This window comes from Lampetra fluviatilis, chromosome 8, assembly GCF_964198595.1.
Source record: "Lampetra fluviatilis chromosome 8, kcLamFluv1.1, whole genome shotgun sequence".
Lineage (NCBI taxonomy): Eukaryota > Metazoa > Chordata > Hyperoartia > Petromyzontiformes > Petromyzontidae > Lampetra > Lampetra fluviatilis.
This window is the reverse complement of record NC_136282.1, coordinates 2833642-2858530: the sequence shown is the minus strand read 5'-3', so window position 1 is coordinate 2858530 and position 24889 is coordinate 2833642. Positions and strand designations below refer to the sequence as shown.

At 43.6% G+C, this 24889-nt stretch overlaps 1 protein-coding gene across 1 annotated transcript in view; it reads right to left on the bottom strand.

Annotated features, from left to right (window-relative positions):
• The window catches only part of LOC144933776 (leucine-rich repeat-containing G-protein coupled receptor 5-like), a 142411-nt gene that overhangs the window by 31372 nt on the left and 86150 nt on the right, over window positions 1–24889 (bottom strand). The window contains exons 6-7 of the mRNA XM_078858881.1: window positions 12573–12644; window positions 175–243 (exon numbers count right to left, since the gene is read on the bottom strand). Coding sequence (XP_078715007.1) covers window positions 175–243; window positions 12573–12644 — 141 coding nt within the window. The remainder of the gene's footprint in view (window positions 1–174; window positions 244–12572; window positions 12645–24889) is intronic.

Sequence of the window (24889 nt, the reverse complement as noted above, 5' to 3'; positions counted from 1 at the left end):
GTGTGTAGTAAACATATAAATAATGTACATCAAACAACGCAGTATTTGTTTTACAAAACTACTTAATTAACACATTTACCACTTTACGTTTTTACTTTAAGCAATAACTTTGTTTCTGTGATATTTCTACACGAGCGTGGTGAGTATACGGGGTTTTCTCTCTCGAATACTTACAGCTCCCTAAGGTTAGGCAGGTCTTTGATGGCCTTTGGGAACTGAGAGAGCTGATTGTAGTTAAGATCCCTGTGAAAACAGTAAGCCCACACGTGCACACCTCCATCAGATCCTGTAATAACTTCGGGGAACGTGTGTTTGTACAGCGGGGGCAACGGGGGGGGGGGGGCTTACGTCGTTTGGACAGGATGGGCTTACGGCAAAGCCGTCCATTCAGGTACAGAAAGAGGAAATATGTGCTGGCAATATTTGTATTGCGTCGGGTTGTGGGGACAATGGGGTTCGCTTCACGTGAATCTTGGTGCTGACCTTCACGCTGTCACAAGGTGGCTTGAGATTGCCAGAAGTGGCTCAACGGAAGATCTCTGTAAAGAGTCTAAACTCTGCACATAAAGAATCACGCTATTGAGCAAAGCAGAGTAAAGCGACCTCTGTCACCGATCACAATCCACGCGGGGAAACTCGCGCGTGCACGCGGGAGGTGGTGGCGACGATAAACCGTCGTTAAAGAGGTCCTTAACGCGCTCTCAAACAGGAAAAGGTAAACGCGCAGCCCCGTAATTGGTCGCTCACGCCCATTCCATACACCTCCAATGTGCGCGGTTGACTCCGTACGGTGTGAAAGAAGTGCACTATATATAAACGGTGTTCGGCTGACTCTTCCACGTTCGTCAGACGTCTGGGAAGAGGTGGGAGTGCTCACACTTTACCCCACCACAGGTGTGATCCGCCGAACGACTAACTGTGGTGAACCCATCTAGAAATGGGTTGGGTGGACAGAGGCAGTGAAGATTTAAGAAACTTGCACTCGTTATTTCGACAACCGCCGCGCCGGGAGATGGAATAAAACCGGCGACCCCTGGATTGCAATCCAGCGGTCACCAACGATTACCACAGCAGCGTCTATTTACGCAAAGTTGGCACGGGAATTTTCTCTCGTTCTGGTATTTTGCTAATTATTTAATTGAAAAGAATAATGAATAGAAATGATGATGAAGATGTTTTTGAAACATCATTGATATTGTTGATAAATGTGTCGATGGCCACTATCAACAAAGCAAGCACAGCATACACATTTTGTTGGCATCAACTATTGATATTTAATAGTAATCAGACTAAAACATCATCCCTGGATAAATATTTAATTGTTGTTTCAAACAAAGGTTTCCATTTCTTTGGAAGTTTGCTTTTAGTGTAAAAAAAAAGATCTGCGCCTAGATTTTCAAACATAAACTCGAAGTTAAGAAAACCTGCTGTTAAAAACCTGGCTGTGTTGATACCATTGGGGAAAACAGGTTCCTCCTGACATAAAGGAAACAACTGATAACACACACAAACTTAGCCTCATGTCCTATTGTAATAACGTATCCTCCATACCACAGCATAATCGAGATGTGAACGACCTCGCCTGGTGTGCACGAGTTTGTGCGTTCGATCTCGACCATGATGCCTGTTGTATATTTGGAGTTTGCATGTCTCTCTCTCTCCCTGTGGTTGCTTGGATTTTTCTCCGGGTCCTTCGTGTTTTCCCTTCACATTGAAAACATGCGAGAGTATTTGGATGCTAGAAACCTCCACGTGATAAGCCTCTTCGTTGAGCTATAATTTGTGGCCAGGTCGCTTCTCTACAGGCCCAACTCACCCAATGTCGACTCCTCTCAACAGTTCATTCCCTTGTTAGTGGCAGGCGAGAGACCTTTTCCGTTTCTGCAGAAAAGTTCATTAACCTCCAATACTGGCAGAGAGATTGGTGTGGAATCCATAAATCATTTGGACACAAGTTTGGTCATCTGGATGGAATATTTCCCCTATTTTTCAATGTTAGTCATTGTTAGTATTACCAAACAGATCATTGCTCATCATAACATCCCATCACGGCTGTGTGATGTCACACAAGTATTGTTAGCAAGCAACTATGAAGGCTGGCACGGGACACCAGAGGGTGGGAGGCCAACACCACGCCCAGCTGCATTTATCCGCCTTTGTCTCCCGAGCGGTGATGTTTACACACGGGATCAGGTACTCATTGAAGGTTGCGTGAGGCCCGAGACTGGTTAAAATATACACCACTGTTAATTGGTCTTGTAGGGGAATTGAACTCTGGTCCCCGGATATGGAGCAGTCGTACAATGCGCTCACCACGCCGTCACCTCCTTCCAAAAGCCAGATCGTGGCTCTTTTTAAATCCTTTATATTAAGTTCGCTTGCTTGCTTGCGTGCTTGTGTGCTTGCGTGCTTACGACCGTGCAAATCTTTCGGTCGTTTTTTAACCCACTTCCCGTGATCCAATCGAGCTGACATTTTCCACACAGACTCGTTGTGCGTGACAATTAATTTTTGTGAAATTTTTTTTCCAAAATTTTACACTGTTTAGGGAATTTTTTTAAAAATATTTAATTACCAATTGCTTAATGCTGGCAGAGAATCATCTGACCCATAGGTGGCAGCCATCTCAAGCCAGAGGACGAGAGGACTCTAGCCGCCACGCATATAAAGGATTTATAGTGAAAAACTTTGTTTTTACGGGTTAATTTTTGATTAATTCCTTTATATTAAGTTCGCTTGAATGCTTGCTTGCGTGCTTGCGTGCTTGCGTGTTTGCTTGCTTGCTTACGACCGTGCAAATCTTTCGGTCGTTTTTTAACCCACTTCCCGTGATCCAATCGAGCTGACATTTTCCACACAGACTCGTTGTGCATGACAATTAATTTTCGTGAACATTTTTTTCCAAAATTTTACACTGTTTATGGAATTTTTTTTAAATATTTAATTACCAATTGCTTAATGCTGGCAGACAATCATCTGACCCATAGGTGGCAGCCATCTCAAGCCAGAGGACGAGAGGACTCTAGCCACCACGCATATAAAGGATTTATAGAGAAAAGCTTTGTTTTTACGGGTTAATTTTTGAGATTGCAATTGTGCTGAAGCATTTTCACTTTCAAGAGATTGTGCTTATTTTTTTGTAGGGAGTCGAGGCGTTGAGATGGCCAACCTTGCCAGACGTTTTACACCCGTGTAGTACCCCATACAGCTGTATCCGGAAGGGAACTGCTGTAAGTCGGGTCAGCACTGAGCATGGTAAGGAAATGGCCTGGGGATAGGCACCAGCTAATCAGAAGGCGATCCCGGTCCAATCGGAGACGCTGATTATATTATTAATCAACGCTTCGCAACGAGTTTTCAACGTTGTGATCGACTCTGATTGGCTTAGAATGCACGTGCTCTGCACAATAAAACCAGCATGCTTTGCAGGCGTTCGGAGTGGCAGAGGATTGGAGATGTCCGAGTGACAGTAATTGCATATTTCGATTTAAAGCTTTCGTGACTGCAGGGATTCATCTTCTTGGTTCTTTCGGTATTAAAGAACCAAGAAGAGTAATTGCATATTGAAAGAGAGCCATGAATGGGAAACCGTTTGCTTGCTCTCGTCGTTGGGAAAGATTCTGCTGGTGTTAGAATTGCCAGTGATTGTGCGAAAACTAGAAATAGCAGTGATTGCGTTGATGTTGAAGTTCCCCTTTCAACAAGCTGCGTTGCCCACTTTATTAATGTTATCGTTAATGGTTAATGCACCTCTCATTAAGCCAGCACAACAACGAGTTTCTTCCGCGTCGAGAGTTCTGCACAGAGTTCTCATTCGCACGGTTGGCTACGTGGGGTGCGAAAGAAGTTTAACATCGTACACACACAACACTGCACTCGCATGCCCCCTGACTATCACTGCTCAACACTCGAACGGTCCGTACTCACGACACACAGCTCCAACGAATGCACGCGTGCCCACAGGATGCACAGACATTTGCCGCTTATGGATGTCCGTCTTGTGACTGGGAATGCACCGATATCACCCTGGTGGTGTCAGTGCGACAGCACGTGCGTGACGTCGTCAGGCACGTGCGTGACGTCGTCAGGCAGGTGCAACGTCTCCCCAAGATGCACCTTCACCCCCGGCTACCAGAGGCTACCAGAGGTGAGAGATGTAAGAAAGCAACGAAAGATTGCAAATATTTTATGTTTAATTAAGGGTGACTTCAAAGCTAATGGGGGGAACCTGTAGATCATTCACATTTACATTTTACAGGGTATTTTGTTTTGTAATGTTGAGATTTATTGAAGCAATATTAACAAATAGCATTTATTTATTTTAATTGGCATTATGGATGTGCATTAGAGGGGAGATGGTGGCGCAGTGGTTAATGTGCCATGATAATCATCACGTGACATTGAGTTGTTTTTTCTGGATTACGGCTCACATCAGTGGCGAGTGATATCTGAACTGGTCCCTCCCCCATCCCCCAACTTCACCAACCCACACGAACCAGCGTGGTGAAGTATGGTCAAACCACCCACATTGCCTGAATTGTCAAGGCGAGGCCTTCATCTTCCAGTTGATTAATAAATGTCTGTATAATATTACTTTTAGTGTAGAGAGATCCAGTAACCAGTTGAATACTAAATAGTGTGAAGATTGCTAGTGGAAAATAACTGTAAACGTATCTTTGTCAGTGGTCGCCTAACAAGGCGCTTTTAAAATATAAAAATTTGTGATTTTTTACTTCATTGCTTATAACATTTCAAAATCTTCACGGATTTTTTCAATGCACTGGCCAAATTAAATTAAGTGCATTATATTCAAACAAAGTAAATTTAGCGGGATGTGATACAAAAACTATTGGCTAAATCCAATTAAGATGTGGCTATAAAAATTAAATTAAAGCCAACTTAATTCAACGATCTGATGTGGTGTGTCTACTTATATGTGCGGAAAGCTCTTTGTAGCCATTACAGAAGAGAACATCAAATTTGTAAAGGCAATACTGTTTTGAACATCCCACACCCTTTAAACAATGGTGACAGTCTATCTGTGTTTGTTGTGCGCATAGCAGAGATGAGATCGAGCAAGCATTCCAGAATCTCTGTATATCCCTCGCCTGGCTGATTTGCTTTTGTTTTGATGAAGCGAATGCTATTGAAAGGACACAGAACAAATAGCTTCACATGCCTCAGCTTCAAGCATTTTAAACCAAACTGCTCGCAGCTAAATTTAAACTCTTCCACAATCGTTTTAGGACAACGTTTAGGCTGCTTGGACTCCTTGGCTCTTTGATCTGTTATGGTTGCTTTTCCACGTTCAAGACTTCAAAGTGATGAATAAATAATGCATTATTGTTTACATAGCGTGTGCAAAGTTATTTTGTTGGGTTAAGGTTTTGCTGCCCGCTATCGTGGATGAATAATTTAGTTAATAACATTATTCCTGAAGTTTTTGTGACTTACAAGCCCTATTTAATGTTCGTGTATGTGTACACGTCTTCCCTTTGCCGCCTCAAGCGGCTCTCAGTCACACCGCGATCGTACACAGTCCACGTAACGACTGCTCGAGTCACCAAGGTTTCCGCAATCTTTCACCATTGCACTCATCCTAATTAATGGAGTTAGGAATTCAAAAAGATTGCACAGGGACTTTGAAGTGAACGCGTGTTCTAGCCAGCTAGCAGCCCAACAAACTACTGCATCCGTTTACAATACAATTCCACCAACTCAACGTTCTTAATAAAACAGATGACGGTCATTAAGATTCGTCACATTCGAATGGAAATATCGTAATGATTGAAGGTCGTAGCAGCAGCAGCATGCTGAAATATAGGCCCATTGAGACGTGATACATTGGCTCTTTTGCAAAGGAAACCGTGGCTACAGCAAGGTGCATGCTTAATGAACGTTTATCCAGGCGAACAGAAAAGTAACACTTTCCATGCAGCATAAACATATACATTTCAAGGGGTAACTGCGGCATGTATATGAGTACCAATGTACAATAGTTTATTTTTTTGGTTCTTTCGGTAATTCCTGCAGTCACGAAAGCTACAAATTAAGTTTGAATAGTTTATTTGTTACACTACCTATGCTTGTGAATTTTATAACAGGTTCTTTAGCATCATATTTTCAATCTAGGTTATAAGAAACAAACCTTCAACTCGATAACAGCAGTAAACTTGAACAATCTCACAGCAGGTAAATTAGTCATTACAAAATGTCCAAATGTTGTGTCTTCCTACAAAACGCATGACCGATAATTGAAACCTGTCTAACACCTTATTCAAATTTAAAATATGTGTAATTCGGTTCTCCATAAGTATCAAAGTAAGCGGATAATATTCCTTGCAGATCTGTCCCTCCAAGTGAATAGTAAGAATATATTTTTGTACATCCTATCAGCCACTGGGTCTCTTGGGAATGCATCAATTCAGCATAATTGGCTCAACAAAATACAACTCTTGGCTAATTTCAACATGCAATGGCTCATCAGCAGGGTCTGACTTGCTTCAACCAATGCTGTTGAACTGCCAGATGTATGCATGTATATTGTACTACTTTCATACCATAAGTAGCCAACCGTGCTAATCGGAGGTGCAGGGGAAGGATAAAAAGCTAAAGACAAAAAGCAGGTCTATAAAAATCAGTTTTCAATCTAGATTGAAAAGTGCGTAGCTTCAGTGGCTTCCTAATATTAGACAGAAGAGCATTCCAGACAGCCACAGAAGCGCATCTGAAAGCACGCGATGCAGTGACTGCCTTTGTTCAATGGCTCGCCAAAAGCCAAAGCGAGGATGTTCAGAGTTTGCATGATGGTTTAAATGATGTTGATTAGCAATGATCCTGTTTGTTTGAAATGGGTCCTTCAGTAATGGAGAATACAAGTAACAAATACGCAGACTATACCCATTCTTCAATATCTGTCACAAGAAGTTGGTCCCCTATTAAAAACAAGGGGTTCCTTCTCGCGGTGCAGCGTAGGACCTGGTCGTTCATTCGCCGCGCGAGCTGCCCCTCTCCTGTGTCGCACGCGCCGAGGATGAGGCTCAAGGGGATATCCACTCTGGACCTTTTGGGAGCACAGGTAACAGCCGGGCACATCCCTGAACTGCGATATGAGATGTGAAGCAAATTGACCACTGTTTTGCGCATCTTAAAGAAGTTTTCATTCAGTGCACGTGACACAACCTCATTTGGAGGAGTGCTGTGTCCGCGATGGGGGGTTGTGTGCCTTCAGAGCCACATCGACTGAGATAGACCTGGTGTGGTCTTGGACTGTCGTTGTTTTGTTGCCTTGCACACGCTTGTATTTTGGTCTTGAAAAATATGCAGGAATTGATGTACGCTCGCAATTTGTACTTCCATATGTTAAATATATTTCCGTCTTGCTCTTGTATTATTTCTTGCTGTTGTAACTTTCTGACACCTGTGAAAAAGAGCTTCATAGCTCATCAAATTCCTTTAGAGCTCAGCAGATGAATACAGATTCTGATTCTGTCTCCTGTCCATTTGCCTGTTCCTTTTGAATTAAGTAAATACCAAATACCCAAATAATATGAAGTAAATACGCTGCAGTGTAACGCCATTTCAACCAACGCAATTTTACTGACATTTTTACGGTACGGTATTCTGAAGCTGCAATCGTGTTGTATTCTAAGACAATCAGAATATAAATTATTTACTAAAACTGAAATAGAACAACATGTGTACTTTCGGTGTACACGACTCTATGCCTAGGTGACACCGACAGGGTCGGCATGTGCTGGCAGCCCACTCGTGGCCACATTCCAGCTGTTGTCTGGCGAAAGCCCCGTCTGCTTCTGGGAGTGCAAGTCCCAGTTCCAGACCAATCTTCTTTGATGTTGCCGGGCCATTTTTTTCTCTCTCACACATCCTCTCTAGTCCTTGTCCCGGTGATGTTGCCAAAAATAAGAAGGTTGAGAAAAAAATCCATTTGTCCATCTTAACTATGTGAGCGAAGTAAGCAAATCAACTAAATAAATATTAAACTATTTCAAGCGTTTTTTTTATTTTACCAAGTAAGGCCCACTGAGCTATCTAGCTCTTTGTCAGAAGCGACCTGACCACAAATGATAGCTTAACGAAGTAGTTTATCACGTAGAAAACGTATCGCAGCCATGTTGAGTCTAAATGTGGAGGGAAAAACCAGCGGACCCAGATAAAATCCACCCGACCACGGAGAGAACAGAAGTGATAAACACTTTAAATGCATGGATATACATTTAAATGCTGATAGTTGATTACTTTTAATGTCAAACTATGTACAGCATGGCATCGTGGAACTGTCATGTCATCCTCCATGTGCATACTTTTGTTTGTATGATATTTTTTCGTCGAATAATTGTTTAAGTGGCTTATAACAATCTCATATCGAAATTTACCTGTCATTTTCATGGAAACACACCCATTGGTCGTTTAATTCGAGCAAAACTGTGAAAACCTAAACATTTAAACGCTATAATGTGAAACAGATGTAGGGAAACATTCGAATTACATGCCAAGTATTAGATTTAAGAATGTACGATTTTATGTCCTACCTTAAAATATATATGCGTTGTTTTCTCTGAAATAATTGCTAATTGTGTCAAAAGTGGAATTTCAAAGGCGTGTATATTAGAGCCTTTGAGTTCGGCACAACAAACATCTGCATATCGTCCTGGAATGAGGACAACGTGGTTGCGAAATTAATAATTGGCTTATTTTGGTTTGCATTGTGTAGGCATGATGAAACATTTTCACGAGAACCTTCCAGCACCCGACAGAGCCAATCGAATCAAGTTGTCAATTGGACAAAAATTCCAAGTGATTTTTTAAAATTAAAAACCAGAATTGTTGAAAAGTGGGCAACATTTTAAGGGTTTTGTGTACGATGGTTCGCTTTCGTGACTGCGGGGATTCATCTTCTTGGTTCTTTCGGTAAAGTCACGTAGAATGGAAATAATAAAATGATAAAAATAAAACATAATAAAATAATTCTCACGACGTTTCGGCCACAACGCAAGCAGCCGTCCTCAAGTGGATAGCGGGTCTGTCGAGAAGACAGAGTCTGAATGACAAGCCCCAGGCTTGGAGCGACTATTTAAGCTGGGATGGAGGGACGAAATAGTCGCTCCAAGCCTGGGGCTTGTCATTCAGACTCTGTCTTCTCGACAGACCCGCTATCCACCTGAGGACGGCTGCTTGCGTTGTGGCCGAAACGTCGTGAGAATTATTTTATTATTTCCATTCTACGTGACTTTACAGAAAGAACCAAGAAGATGTTTCGCTAGATGTTACAACCAATATCATTAGGTGTCAACGAAGCGCTCAACTCTCGCGTGAAAAAGCTTCCTGAGCCGGGTTCCTGAGCCGGGTCCTAAAGTCGGTGCCATTGCTTTTCTGTATCTCCCACAATGCCGTTCACTGCACAGTACGTCTCTTGATCTGCTGATCGTCCCCCCCCCCCCCCAAATGATGGCCCCGTACTGACCGTCGATTCTTCGTGAAATGCTCCCGCCGTCTGGGACTCCATTCCCCTTCATATTATGTAGCCGTCCAATAACCGACTACTTTAAAAGCGCACCTGTTCCAGCAAACTGTCAACTGACTCGGAGCTGGGTCTTGCACCTCCTCTGAGTTGCATGAAAAAATATGCGGTCCGTTCACGAAATTGTGAACGTTGAACGTGGGTCTACTGTTATTGTTCGTTACAGTCTGCTTATTTTGTGTTTTTTTTTTGGTTTGCATCGTCAAAACTAAAGTACGTTTCTGTTTTATATTGTAACCATTGATTCTTGAAAGGGATTCTTCTGCTTAAAATACGAGCACAGAATCTTGGATTTTAAAGTCGATTGCGTATAAGTAATGCAAATTATATGGAAATTATACATTTAAAATCAGTTCGTTTAACACGTAGACTTTCGCGACCAATATCATCCATAATAGAGGTTTTTGGGTTAGATTGCGTAAATATATAAATGTGTCGTTAAAACCCCCCACCACCCGACACAGCCAACTAGTAAGGGTTGTCACGTAAACAGAACATGCCGATTCATCACTAGTACAGCACACCGGTGTATTGGAGAGCCAAGCCACAACATTTACGAACTGAGTACGACGTTTCGCCAGTACTTACAACTAGCTTCATCAGGCAACAGCCAGATTTGTGGAGAAGTCTTACTGTTTAGTTCCTTATATAGAGGCGTCGATGTGTTGACAACCCTTCTGCGCTCTTGCACAATGTGGAGGGGGGGATTACTGAGGCAATGTACATTATGCATGTGCATTATGCGAGCCCTTTGAACTTGTCCTTCCTGTCTATTGTGTTTTTAAAATAGCCCTACCAACGGTAATCCCTATTGAAGTACGTTGCCCTTCGTTGGCATGCATTTAATTCATGTATTATTTGATGATTAGCTTCCACGCAGCACTAAGACCGTAGCTATCCGAACGGTTAAAGTTGTTTTGATTTATTTGAATTTCGATAGATTCTCTAATTAGTCTTGGCCAGTAGTAGATAGTTCTCAACAAAACTTCAACATTATCGAAATCAATTGAGTGTCCTTGTTGGCACGCGTGTTCTGTGCTGACAGTTGTATTTGGGAGAATTTAATATTTCTCTGATGTTATTTTAGTCTCGTGCTGATCATTCGTCCTGTTTGCCCAACATAGCATTTGCCACACGTGCAGTTAATCCTGTACACATCTTCTGTTGATAGCTTCGGTAATACATCGTTTGTACCAGATATAAAATTTAGTATTTTATATTGTCAAATCTGACTCGGATGTTTTGTTTTTCCAAACATCTGGCTAGTTTATCAGTTACTCCCGCAATGTACGGTATTTTGCTTGTTTTAATTACTTGGGCAGTTTCAATGCTCTTGTTATTTGATTTGGTTTTGGTATTCAATGCTCTGTTGATTTGTGCATCATTGTAACCATGCCTTTGCAGCGCTTCTTTAACATGTTGAATTTCACTTCTCAGATTGTCACCATCTGACATTTTCTTAGCTCAATGAATGAGCGTCTTGATAAGAGAAGATTTCTGTGCGGGGTGATGGTGTGACTGCATTCAGATAGGCGTCAGTATGCGTTTTCTTCCGATAAACACTGTGTTATTTTACCATTTCTACCCCGTCCTAGCAGAATATCCAGAAATGTTAGAGTTCTGTCAGCTTCCACTTCGATGGTGGAAACTGACAGAACCGCTACACTACCACTCCCCCCCTCTTTCCCGAGCTCTGATATGCACCTTCTGCGTGCCGTGTTTTGAGAAGCAGTCACATGAATCCAAATAATCTGCTCTGTATAGGAATATGACTCAAAGCCGAATGATCCAAGGTGCCGTGTGTATTCACACAACCAGTTTTGAATTCACTTTGAGCCCTTGCATCTGACCTCGCGGTGTCATCTCTGGACGGGAATTACTGTAGCCGCTCAAGTCGGGTGTGAAACTTTCAAATGTTACCATGAGCATCGTGATAGGCGTGACACCTAAACCAAAAACAAGTTGCACGTGTGTGCCACGTTTTAAAACAAAATGTCTACATTATCATTAGCCCCATATTTCGACATTGAGTAGTACCTCGCTATTCGCGAGGGATATGTTCCGGAGATGCTCGAGAATAGCGCATTTTGCAGATAATGACAATTGGGCTCCGAAAATTAACTTCGATAAATACATTAATAAACGATGAAATACATGACAATTATCTCATCACTTTATCTCATCAGTTTATCTCGCTCTCTCGATGCAGTCGTGTAGAGGTTCCAGATGCGATTCCCAGGAATCGAAAATCGCGCGTAGCAAGTCCTTGAATAACGTACATATATTGAACTTGTATCACACCAAATGTAGTCTACCGTGCTAATCGGAGGTGCGGGGGAAGGAAAATAACAGGGAAGACTGTATACGTATCTTACTGTTGACAATCGCCAACTCCGTCTTAGAATTAACCACGTTACTTACTGGCCCGATTTAAAATGATCACGTTTCCTCGTTGAATCAGTTGCTGTTACATTGGCTGTGCATTAATTTTAATAGCGCAATAATGAATATTGCCATCGGCCGTTAAACTTGTCAAGGATTGAAAGGAGTTAAATCAAGGCAGAGTCGACGGCTCCATACAAAAGCAAGCGCAACGTCCTTTGTGTGCCCCTTTGTTAAATGTCTCAAAAGTATGCCACGGTTCAGATTCCATTATGAATGCCATCTGCAGGGTAAGTTAAATCACTGGTGTTATGTTCCAGATGTATTCGACTCACAGTATGACTTTAAAGCACACACTCATTCGCTGGCTGAACTAATAGCCTTATACCTGGATGGGCATAGGGTCGTATGGTGGCATGATATATGAGTAAATGCTGTCCAAATGTCAAGTACTGAGCGCAGCAGCCGTACCATTGTCCTTGGGTTACGGCATTCTTATGTTACAACATGATGAAGAAGCCAGGCCTGAGAGTAGTATCAGGCAGAATTATGTCCTGGAATATAACAGGCTCTTGGCATTTAAGCGCCGCGTCATTACCCAGAAATACGGGGTGTATACGATAAAAAGTTAATTATAAAGCGCACTCACAGAGTCTCAAGGTTGTGCAGGCCATTGAAGCAGCGATCACCAAGGCTCTGGATCTGGTTATTGTGCAGGTGCCTGGAGTAAGGGGTGGGAGGGCACAGGGGGACCACTGGTTAGCAAACAGCTCCACATTAGCCTGAAAAATGAAGCAGAGTTCCTAACCTCCCAGCTCACCCTTCTCAGCCTCCCACTCCACCACCGCACCCCCCACTGTGACGCAGGCCTGCACCACGTCGATCAGCCAGGGCACGCGAGAAACTTTGTCTCCCTCTGACCTATTAAACGAGCGACAAATCGCCCATTAGTTCATGCCTTTTCATTTATTAGCCCCCCCTTTGTTGTTGTTGCTTTTAATCTGCCGCGAAGGGTCCTCCCACGGCAGGCAGGAGGGCAGAGGTGGCGCGCGATGCCAACGCCGCCTACCTTCCACTGCGCCAGCGCCGAGTTTTGGCAAAAACATTGGAGGCTGCGCCGAGCCCCTTGAAATTAATCAAGAAAAGAAATGCGTAATATTAATCACGCTCGACTTTCCCAAGCACGATGAAGACGAATGAATTCTCCCTACTGTTCTGTTTACGTGCGGCGATAACGTGCGCAACGTAGCATTTGAGAGAAATACTGCAGACCTCGGGGTTTGCTTTGAGACAAATGAAGGGGAGGGGGGTAGGAGATGCTTCCAAGCTGGTAAAAAGGGGGGGGCCCTCAAACGCAATCATAGTCAGGGCCGCTGCCACGAGAGCGCTCGCATTGAGACAATTCAGTGTGCCAGCAGCGTGGACTGGCCAAAGTGTGCATTTAATAAGCACCCATCTCTTCTGACATCACGGCAATGGAAATGCCAGTGACGCAGATCTGCCATCGTTCCAAACACTCGCTCAACTCGCCAAGTATGTACTTATGAGAGGTTACAGGCATGAAATATTGTTACAGTGCGGGGAAAACTGAGAATTATTGTCGTCGGATGGTTTCATTTTTACCCGAAGCCAATTCAGTGGCATGCTGGGTAAAAAGGTCAGGGGTGGAAAAACGAAGTAAGTAAAAAAGCAACAATGTATCCATTTCCTCTAACATGACAATTGGATTACGTGAACTGTTTTGATGGGCTCTAGAAAATGTGTATTAAATGGTTTTCCCCAATATAATAATAGTCACTCATTTTGGGAAACACAATGTTTATTTCACTCGCGTTAGGGTATCATCATATTATATCCTTCTTCTTCCACGCATTTTGTCCCACTCGTCTGGTCCGCTGCCCTTGTCAACTTTCTCCATGCTGCCCTGTCCTATACCATCATATGATATCCCATTTAGCTAAAAGGAACTTCAGTACACGTGAATAACTATTCACCATTCATATACATGGGGAAAAGGTGAGCTATACTTCTTGGACGTGATGACAGAACAAGAGACTGAATATAATGTGTTGACTGGGAAAATTATCGGCTAAAGAAGGTGGGGAAGGCAGCACATTAAGTTACAAAAGCAAATCGAACAATTGGATGCAACCATCTAATGTATGTACGTATGTTGAACTAATGCAAAGTTTCTTGAGTGATATCATAGATGGAGCTAAATGGAAGAATGGCCATGATCGCCAACGTTTTTTAAAGAAAGAACATGGAACGCAGATGTATTTACAATTTCACATTTGTGAGAAATCTCAACAAAGCGTACCACATTAGCAGTTCACTCTGCCCCTTGACACGTGTCCTCGAAATAACCCTCCACCCTTCCCCCATGTACTCACCAAGTTGTAAACATAATGCGAGTTATAAATGCATTTATAATGTCTATTGGCATGTCAGTAAAGGCATTTGAAGAGGTTAGATGAAGTGTCTTAAAAGCTTCGTAATATCCATTCAAAAAATACCACCCCTACAATTATGTCACGTATGACACAGACCAGCATTGCCTCGACGAGTGAGATATGTTGACTGGAGGCAGAAGATTGCAGTAATCGTAGGTCACAATGGTGGGGGAAGGGCAGGGGGAGTTTCTAAAACTATAAACTAAATCTTTTATTTTTACTTTTACCAGGTAAGGCCAACTGAGCTGTAGAGCTCTCTTTGAGAAGCGAGCTGGCCAAAAATGACAGCTCAACGAAGTGGCTTGCCCTGCGGAAATTTATAGCAGCCAAATACTCTAAGCGCGTGTTTCTAAATGTGGAGGGAAAATCCGGAGGACCCAGAGAACAATTCATGCTACCACAGGGAGAGACATGCACACTACATATATATACAGGCGTCGGGGTCGGGATCGAACCCACGACCTCCTGTATACCAGGCGAGGTAGTTAACATCTCACCACTACGTCTGTGTATGCAGAGGCGACATGTTTTTTGTATTTTGTCCTTCCCGTGCTCATCCAATGAGCTTGGTTGTCTACGTATGGCGCGAAATAAGTTCAACATACAAACATACAATCATACATACGTGTGAATTCACATGTATTCACCAAACTCAGATTGGGCGGGGTGTTTATCAAGAAATTTGATTAACGTGCATATTTGCCGACGGTCAGAACGCAGATGGGGCTGTATGCACAACCGTGAACCTTGCTGGTGGCTACTTAAGCCCACTGGGATGATGGGGGAATGATGACTTTCCGTTAAAATAATAAAAGGACAGGGTAACACGTTACTTAATTGTGTTGAATGAATGCACTATTTACTAGGTCTTGACAGAATATTGAGTCATAATTGGTGTACATTTTTTATACAGGTCAGACGTGAATGGCAATTGCGAGCCTATTCAAAGTCACTCCAAGCTGATTACCATCCATTTACAAATGGTGTATGTTAACCTTCAGCCGTTTACAAAATAAAATGGGCCATCCCTTCCACAAAGGTCTGCTGACATTTAAAACTGATCATATTCAGAAACCTGCAGCATTTTTATTTCCTCGGGGTGTAACATTTTAGGCAGACAGGTTGACGATGTCTTCAGAGGTTCTCGATGACATGCATTTGTGTTGTGTTAATATTCCGGAATGATGTGTAATGCTCATAGTGTGCTTCCCACTCAGACACATAACAGTGCTGGCACACTGTTGGGATACAGCGTCATGCCTAAAAACAAATACAAAATGAAGCATGTGCTTGTCTGCACTTGAACAAAAGGACACAATAGCTTCCAGACATCACAGGAGAAATATCGCAGGGACAGAGGCGTGAGGGTAAGGAATGCGCTCTCAGATGGCTAGGAGTCAATGGTGATGTGGGGATGGCGAGTGCGTGCGAGATGATTGCGTGGTGAGAATAAGAGATTCATGCTGAGCAGTGGGCGAGAGCCTTCTTATGGAAAAAACAACACCCTGTTCCGTAGCTGCCAGGGCAAGACAACGTGCACGCATATTATTGAGACTTTTTGGCCGACTTAAAGAAAAAAACACAACGTTAAAGCCAATGAAAATGCAAAAAAAATTAAATACCCCTGTACAACATGTGAACTTAAAAATAAAACACGTTAGGTAACAAATTCGTTGTTCAAATGTTTGTTATTAAACTTTTCATTAAGTTTGTTTGAATGACCTGCTCGACACATGTAATTATACAATCATAAGTCCTCATGTAAACAGATGAACACTCACAGTGGTTTCCTTGTTTTATGGAGACTCGGGAATTCAAATTTTTATATTTGGGCAATGGCACAAGTAAGCGCATGATGGCCGATTATTATTATTAATAATAATTGTGTTACACACTACACTTTACACCAGATGGCGTGCCTCTTGTATCTTTTGAAAAATATACTTTTTGCTGTCAACGGGCTCTAATCGTGTTTATACACATATATACAGAGTGGTCCCAAAGTCCGGGCACATATGGTTATTGCATGTATTTTAACACTAGCATTAAAACATTTTAATTGGTTATTCTTTAAGTTCATATTTGATCTCTTATCATTATTAATATCTATTTTTTATTCTTCTTCCTTTTCAAATGACATTTTAAACTGGAATGGAAATTGTCTCAAGACGAACGAGTTCAATTCATTTTACGTACGATAAAGAAGGCAATTCTGCGATCTGTTAAAATAAGGATGATCATAACCCTACGTGTCTTGACCTTTGTGCTACCCTGTATACATAAAGAACATGTTTACATTTGTAGTCTCTGCAGAAAGTAACACTACCTGCAGCTTTTTGACAAAAAAGTACTGATCTGGCTCACTCAATAGCAGATCAAGCAGCCTTCATGTGGCGAGGCTTGCTGGATTTAGTGCTCAGTGTTGTTGCCACAGAGGCATGGTGATCATTGGCCGATAAGTATGATGAACTCGGGCTCATTATATGTCGCAGTGTTTGCAGGGTGCATCTGACATTATAGCTTTGCCTGGGGCTCTCTCACAACAAGCGATATGAAGTTGCACTTCGTGATGACATCCTGTCTTGGGTCAGAGACAGCAGGTTATTATAGGTGTCATCTTCAGAGCTCCATTTATCTGGATTATAATGACTTGCACCCAGCTCAAGTAATCCATGCTGTGGTTTTCCCAGACAAACAAAATTATACTTTAATGTTATTCCTGATGGTGCTCGTTGGGTGGGCAATTTATATATTTTTACCTTCCTGAGCATAGCTGCTAGGCAATATATTAAACGTGACCGTCACATTACAACTCGAGAATGAATTTCCTGGAACAAACTCTTTGTTTTCAAATGGCACGCATTGGAAAATGTCACCTTGCTCTCGACAGCCAAGCTGACGACTGGCAGGTGGCTTCCCCAGTGCCACCGATATTGGGGACGTGCTTGTTGTCGACGTTTCTGCAGCATCTGGCGGCTGTCTGGGGATCACGATTGTACATCATGGCTGCTGCCGTGGGTGCTTTCTTTCAGAAGCGACCTGGCTATCACAAATGTGGAGGGAAAAACCGGCAGATCCGGAGAGGAAAATCCACGCGACCCCAGGGAGAGAGATATGTAAATTCCAAATATACAGGCGTCAGAGTTGGCATCGAACCGACGACGTCCTGCATACCAGGTGAGGGAGTTAATATCTCACCACCGTGGCGCATGTAAACAAGGACTTCTCTGCACATAGTGACTGCACAGTGATCACTCATGAAAGCACCTCCGTTTTTTTGTACTTTTCCTTGCTGGTTACATTGATCAATGAATTAAAAATTTATATATATTTTTCAGGAGTTATCTTTTCCTACCCAGATTTGAATAGGTTTACGAGCAGTATATGGATCGCTTGTCGTAAAGTAAAGCGTGACTTAGCCTTAGAACATCTCGATCCATGCCATCTGCAAGGAAATGTAATCCAAACTACCCACAACCTCTCCCAAAAGACCTTAATCAATGTGTTAAGCTCCTTGTCCTTCTGGCTTGTGAGTCCAGTATGCTAGCCCCTATGTCACAGTGGTTCCATTGTATTTATGTACATATTCTACTCTCTTGGAGGGAAGCTGCCGTAGATTCAATAAGTGAATAACTTGTTAAACCTGCAGTTGAGCCAACCCTTAGGGCAATTTTTGGCTGGAAAACAGACTGAATAAACCCATGCCGTTTATCGCTAATGCTGTACAGTGAAGCCTATTTTTTCATCCAAATTCATATAATCCACCACACTATCTTGATGAACTTGAAACTCTGCAAAATAATTTGATTATTTATTTCTTAAATAAATAAGAGGCTGATGTAATATTGAACAACAGAGACTTGCTCCATATCAAACAGTAACATTGACGGTGAGTGAATTAATAAAACGGCTGATTTTCACCAACACAACTTAGATTGCTAAATAAGCTCAAGGAATCTAACGTCAGACATCAAAATGTATTGGGGACCAAGTTGAGTGGAGGTTTGTGCGGTTGGATGGATGCTGGAGGGCACAGATTATGTATTATTTATTAGTGGGAGTCGGTCAGCAATACTGCATTGCACAAGATTTCACAAAAAAGAACAAGAAACATATTTCAGGCATTCATCATGAATAGTACCATTGTGTGCACTAAACTAGCCAATGTACCTGGGTGTGCTATGTAATCAAAATGTGACAAGTGTTGTAACCAACATTATGACTCAGTGGCTGCCTACAAGGGAAACACAATGGAAGGCATTGCCGCCGTGGTACATTTTGTGAGTAAGATAAGGGAATGAAGTCATAAATACGGCCGTGCTGAATGAGAGGAAGTTGTGTCTACACGGGGAGACCTTCTTGAAGTAAAAAGTAGAGAGCAGCTGATGTCGGTGCATGTCAATGTTATTAATAATACAATGTACACAGAGCTGTATCTATTTCCTTATTACCTAGGTTGCTTAATTATTTGCATGAAAGCATTTAAGGCCTAGTCCTATTCAATGCTATGTGATTTAAATACTGGTGTTGAGAGATTCCTCGTCATTGGAAAGATGATTCTCAGAGTGCTCACCACACTCGTGTCACATTCAGCTGTGCGTTATAGGCACACGCTGCAAAGTAAATATCAGCAACAGTCAAGAGTAATCAAAGTTACAATAGCAGAATCCGTAGTGAGGAATGCCCCACCAATAGATTGTAACATTATCGTGGTGGAGGGGTTTGTGTGTTCCAATGACCCTCAGAGCTATGTCACCTGGAGTCCTGTACTGCTGGTAGGGTCACCCTTGGGGAACAGGTCTGAGGGGGGAGATTCCAGACAAATAACGGTAAAAAGGCCCTCATGAATGGTTAAGAAATACAAAAATCTGAGAACCTCGCCCGGACAAGGGATACCCCTGGAGCCAGGCCTGGGGGTGGTGTACGCAAGCAACTGCCTGTTGCTCGGGTAACCCACGTAACGGGTCGGGCCCAGCCTGAAATGGCTACGTGGCACCGTCCTGTGGGCCCACCATCCGCAGGGCAAAGGGTGTGGGGCGGGTGTGCGATGTCAGTATGGCAGGGAGAGGGATGGTCTCAGATGAACTGGACCTTGGAGATGGACACTAGCTATTGGGATGTGGAATGTCACGTCACTGGAGGGGAAGGAACCAGTGCTAGTGGAGGAGGTGGAAAGGTACCGACTAGATATAGTCCGTGTCACCTCCACACACAACATTGGTGCTGGAACCAAACTTCTCGATCGGGGATGGTCTCTCTCCTATTCCGGAGTAACCCCTGGTGAGAGGCCCTGGGCAGGTTTGCGGATACTCACAAGCTCCTGGATAGGTGCTGTTCAGTTAGAGTTTTTCGCAGTAGATTAAAGGGTCGCCTCAATGAGACTTCGGGTCTCAAAAAGGAAAACTCTGACTGTTGTCTGTGCTTATGCACGTAAAAAGCAGTTCAGAGTATTAGTCCTTCTTGGAGACGGTGGGGGTAGTGGTCAACAGCGTGCTGTAGGTGGGTGCAGGCTAATTACTACTCCATAGTAAGACTATGGAGTCGGTAGACAGTTGAAGAAGGAGGCTTTCCGAGCAATGCTCGGAAAAAGGCCACCCGACTCGATTTAAGCGGTACCGGCTTACCAAGAGGGCAGCAGCTGCAGCAGTCGCTGAAGTAAAAGTCCGGGCATGGGAGGAGTTTAGAGAGTTCATGAAGAGGGACTACCGGGCAGCCTCAAAGATGCTCTGGCAAACCATCCGACGCCTTAGGAGGGGTCTGCGTGTTTATAACCATGCCGCATATATATGTATCCATTATGTGCGCAGAATATATAGTGTGGATTTCAATAGCAATGAAGTTCAATTAAATATTATCACCGCTTAGGAGGGTGCAGGATAATTGAAGTATATAAATAAACTGGACTATATGGCATTGATGCAAAGCTTATCAGATTAGTTGTAGTGGTTTTAAGAGGCCCAGGCTGTTTTCAGTAAGAGTGGTGTAATATTGACCTCAACTAAGGAGACAGTCGAGAGGTGGAAGTAACACTTGGAGGAGCTCCTCAACCCGGTGGACATGCCCTCCTCTCAGGAGGCAGCCCTGGAAATAGCTGGGGGGGGGGGTTAGATACATCACAGCTGCTGAGGTTACTAAGGCGGTTGAGGGCCTTCATAGCGGACAAGCTGCTGGAGTGGACAAGATTCGCCCAGAGTTGTTGAAAGCGCTGGACAGTGTAGGAGTGTCGTAGTTAATTTGCCTCTTCAATGTTGCATGGAAGGTCGGTACAGTACCTCTGGATTGGCAAACTGTGGTCGTGGTTCCAATTTTTAAAAAAGGGGACCAGAGGGTGTGCGCCAACTATCGAGGAATCACACTCCTCAGCGTCCCAGGTAAAGCCGATGCCAGGGTGCTGGAGAGGAGGCTTTGATTCAGGAGGAACAATGTGGTTTCCGTAATGGGCATGGAACAATGGACCAGCTCTTTTCTCTCTGACAGATATTTGAGGGGTCATGGGAGTATGCTTCTCCAGTCTACCTCTGCTTTGTAGACGTGGATAAAGCATATGACCGTGTTCCCCACAATGTCTTGTGGGAGGTGCTGCTGGAGTATGATGTACCGGTGCCACATTTGTGCGCTATCCGGTCCCTCGATTCCCGGAGTGAGAGCTGTGTCTATATTCTTGGTGTTAAATCAAAGTCGTTTACTGTGGGTGTTGAACTCCGCCAAGGGTGTGTCTTGTCTCCACTCGTGTTTGTGATTTTCATGGACAGAATTTCAATGCGCAGCCTAGGTATGGACAGTATCTAGGAAGAGGGCATGGAGGTGGTGTCACTTGTTTTTGCAGGTGACGTTATCCTCCGTGCCTCATCAGTCTGTGATCTCCAGCATGCACTTGAACAGTTTGATGCCGAGTGTAAAGTGGCTGGGATGAGGATCTGAGGTCATGGTTCACTCCCGGCAGATCGTGGATTGTTCTCTCCAGGTGAGGGGGATACAGCTGCCCTTAGTGGAGGAGTTTATGTACCTCGAGGTATCTCTCACGAGTGATGGTAAGATTAGCTGGTAAATCGGTGCGGCGTGCACAGTTTTGTGGGCGCTGTACCATTCCGTGGTAGTGAAGCGGGAGCTCAGTTCTTGAACAAAGCTCTCGGTTTACAGGTCGATCTACATTCCCACCCTCACCTATGGCCATGAGCTTTGAGTAATGAATGAAAGGATGGGATCGCGGGTACAAGGGCCCGAAATGAGGTTTCCCCGCAGGGTTGCCGGGCTCACTCTCCGTGATCGGGTGAGGAGCTCGGTAATCCAGGAGAGCCGCAGAGTCGAGCCGCTGCTCCTCTGGATCGAGAGGAGCCAGTTGAGGTGGTTTGGGCACTTGGTAAGGATGCCCCCTCATAGATTCCTTTGGAACTCTACCGGGCCGCATGTCCCACTGGGCGAAGACCCCGGGGCCGGCCCAGGACACACTGGCAGGACTATGTTGCTCAGCTGGCCTGGGAATGCCTGGGAATGCCTGGGAACTCTCCAGGAAGAGATACAGTCTGTCGCCAAGGAAAGGGAGGTTTGGACTGCCCTACTCAACATGCTGCCGCCGTGACCCTCACCAAGACAAGCGGACTGAGAAACGAAAGTAGTGAGGAATTGAAATTCCTTTCATGCCTCTGGGATAATTTCCTTACTATGCACAGTGACTCCATTGAGATAAGTTTTGATGATAGTTGCAATTATAATTTGCCAGCAGTATGAAGCGCATGAGTTGGTGTTTACAGTGCAAAAATTTCAAACACTATGTAATATTACTATCATATTAAAACGTGTACAGGTAGCTTAACTAAAACGATGACAAGAGAGCAGAGGTCGCAAACGGGTTTTGATTCCTTACCCGTACCCGGCCGCACCAGGGTCGCAAACGGGTACCCGTACCCGTACCCGGCCGTACCCGTATCCTACCCGTACACGGCCGGGTACGGGTAGGGTACGGGTATCGGGTACCTGATTGCGACCTCTGGGATGAAGCCATGTTGCAGGCGCGGGTGGGTTGATTCTAGGAACTTGAATTGTGAGAAGAGACAAGACGTTGGGAAATGAGTGACAAACAGTTACTCACCAGTGACTCACGGTCTACCCGTACCCGTACCCGGCCGCACCAGGGTCGCAAATGGGTACCCGTACCGGTACCCGGCCGGGTACGGGTAGCCGGGTATCGGGTAGGGTACGGGTATCGGGTACCCGGTTGCGACCTCTGCAAGAGAGCCTATGCACTTTATGGTGTAGTAATCACTATGTATATAAAAGAAACTCAGATAAATTCGTTGTTTACCATTGCTAAGCCTGAGTTACTTTTTTATGCTTTGATAAAAGAGTAAGGCAACAAGAGGCAAACGTGCAATCCTATCACTTGTTGGCATAATTGCGGTGGCTGCATTTGAAGAGGAGAGAGTTAATGGTCCGGAAGATGGATTTTCGGTTCCCAGTGCCCTCAGGCTATTTTGAAGAATTAGCATTCAGGCTAAGAAAGCAATGGCATTCTAGTAACATTTAAAGAATAAAAGTCAGCCATGCAAACATTGCTCATGCAACTGCTAGTGCAGTGGCATTTTTGTCTACCCTTGCATGCTGACAAGATAAATTGTATGTTATGAGCTTAACCACAATGTTCCTCCACTTAAACGAATCTCACCGGTCAGCTTTCTGTAGTTCACTTCTACATTATGAGTGGGTAGATGCGTGCATAGACGCCTACGATTACACGAAACTCATCACGTGTGTGAGACTCCCATCTTGATGGCTGAGCAATGCCCGGTGGTGAGTTGGTTTTTGAACCATGTGTGCAGAATTTTGAGCATCACTGCCTCATGGATATGAAAAAATCAACGCATTCGTCGAGATTCCTGCTGCCATAAAATAGAATATAAAACAAAGTATATAACAGGTAATGTTTCGCACAGTGGCCCTTCTTCATAGCACATACATAGATAGGCTAGACAGATAGTGGATCAGAGTGAGATACTGCACTTTAACACCGCAGGGCCTGATGAGAATTAAGTATAAACAAAATTCTGATGACCGGATTTTCAAATTGGCATTTGAATAGATACCTAATAGTAGCTACAAAGTATGACAAATCCTTTTAATAATAATACAATCTACGGGTATTTTACATGCACTCGATTTTACATCCACAAAATGAAAAATACTTGAAACAGAATTGGCTAACAATTTAAATGCAGGACCCTCCTTAAAAGTCTAAAGAGTCATTGAGGCATTGCGGCTTTCCATGGTAAGTACATGGCTGCTATTATGGCTTGCACAGGCAGATGGAGAGGCCTGGCACTGGTTGCCTATATCTTGGCCATGTCTTAGACCCAGTAACAATAATTTCTGAGTCCAATGTCTAGGTCCCAAAACAACATCCGTTAGTGCAGCCTATTCACATGTTGTGCATTATTTATTCAAAATGACAGGGCGATGTTAAGCCAGGGATTTGTTCAGAATGCTTGAAAGTAAACTTTTTTTCACGTAGCCCCATGATATATTTGGGTAGCTATGGGCACGGATAAACATCGGGTCACATTCAGTTGCTGAAAGAGTGAAAAAATCTGCACAAACGTGAATAAAGCGTCCACCCTCATAACATCATCATGAGTGAAAAGTCTGAGGGATTAGACGACAGCAAAATCTGGACCCAGAGAGCAACATGCCCAACCTCCACACCGTGTAGCCAAACCAAACTGTAGCCAAACTAAAATATATGTAATACATGTTCAATCAAGAAGAGCAGATGCTTCATACTACATTGGAGCTGCTACACTAAAGGCTTTCTTGCCATTGCTATATTGGCCGCATGTGTGGAGCGAAATTTAAAGCAGTTATATCAGAGCCCATGCTCTTGATTAGGTTCCAGAACTGCACTTGAGAGCATAAACTAATCGTGGTCCTGCAATGGTGCTGTGCTAATCCATTGTTTTTAAATACTGGATAATGCATATAAATGTAAACAAATTTAAAAAATACGTCCTAAAGTATTTGTTTTGCTCAACAAGAAAAGCATAAAATATACACATCACACAATTGTATTCAATGCTCGACCGTTTGGAGGGCCTTTTGCCATCAGTGGCGTGAGCAAGGAATTGCTGGGCTGAACCTTTCTCTGTCATGGGATTTTCCAGATGGGTGGATTTGTGATTAAAGATATTTACTCGGCTGCCTTAATCTTTCATGGGTCGATAAATGAATAGTCTATTGAGGGAATACAGAAGTTGTTGCCATACGGTCCTTTCTATGGGAATGTTGAATATTCAGCTCTGACTCGAGGCATCAGTGAAGATGAGTACTGTCTGTATGTGTCAAACTTATTCCGAACCGTACATAGCTAACCGTGCTAAGTAGAGGTAAGGAGAGGGGACAACAAACGAAACATGAAGAGCGGTGCTAAAGAAATTAGTTTGCCAATCTAGATGATTTAAAAGTGCATAGCTCCAGTGGCTTCCCAATACCGGAAGCACATCTGAACGCGCGCGATGTAGTGGCC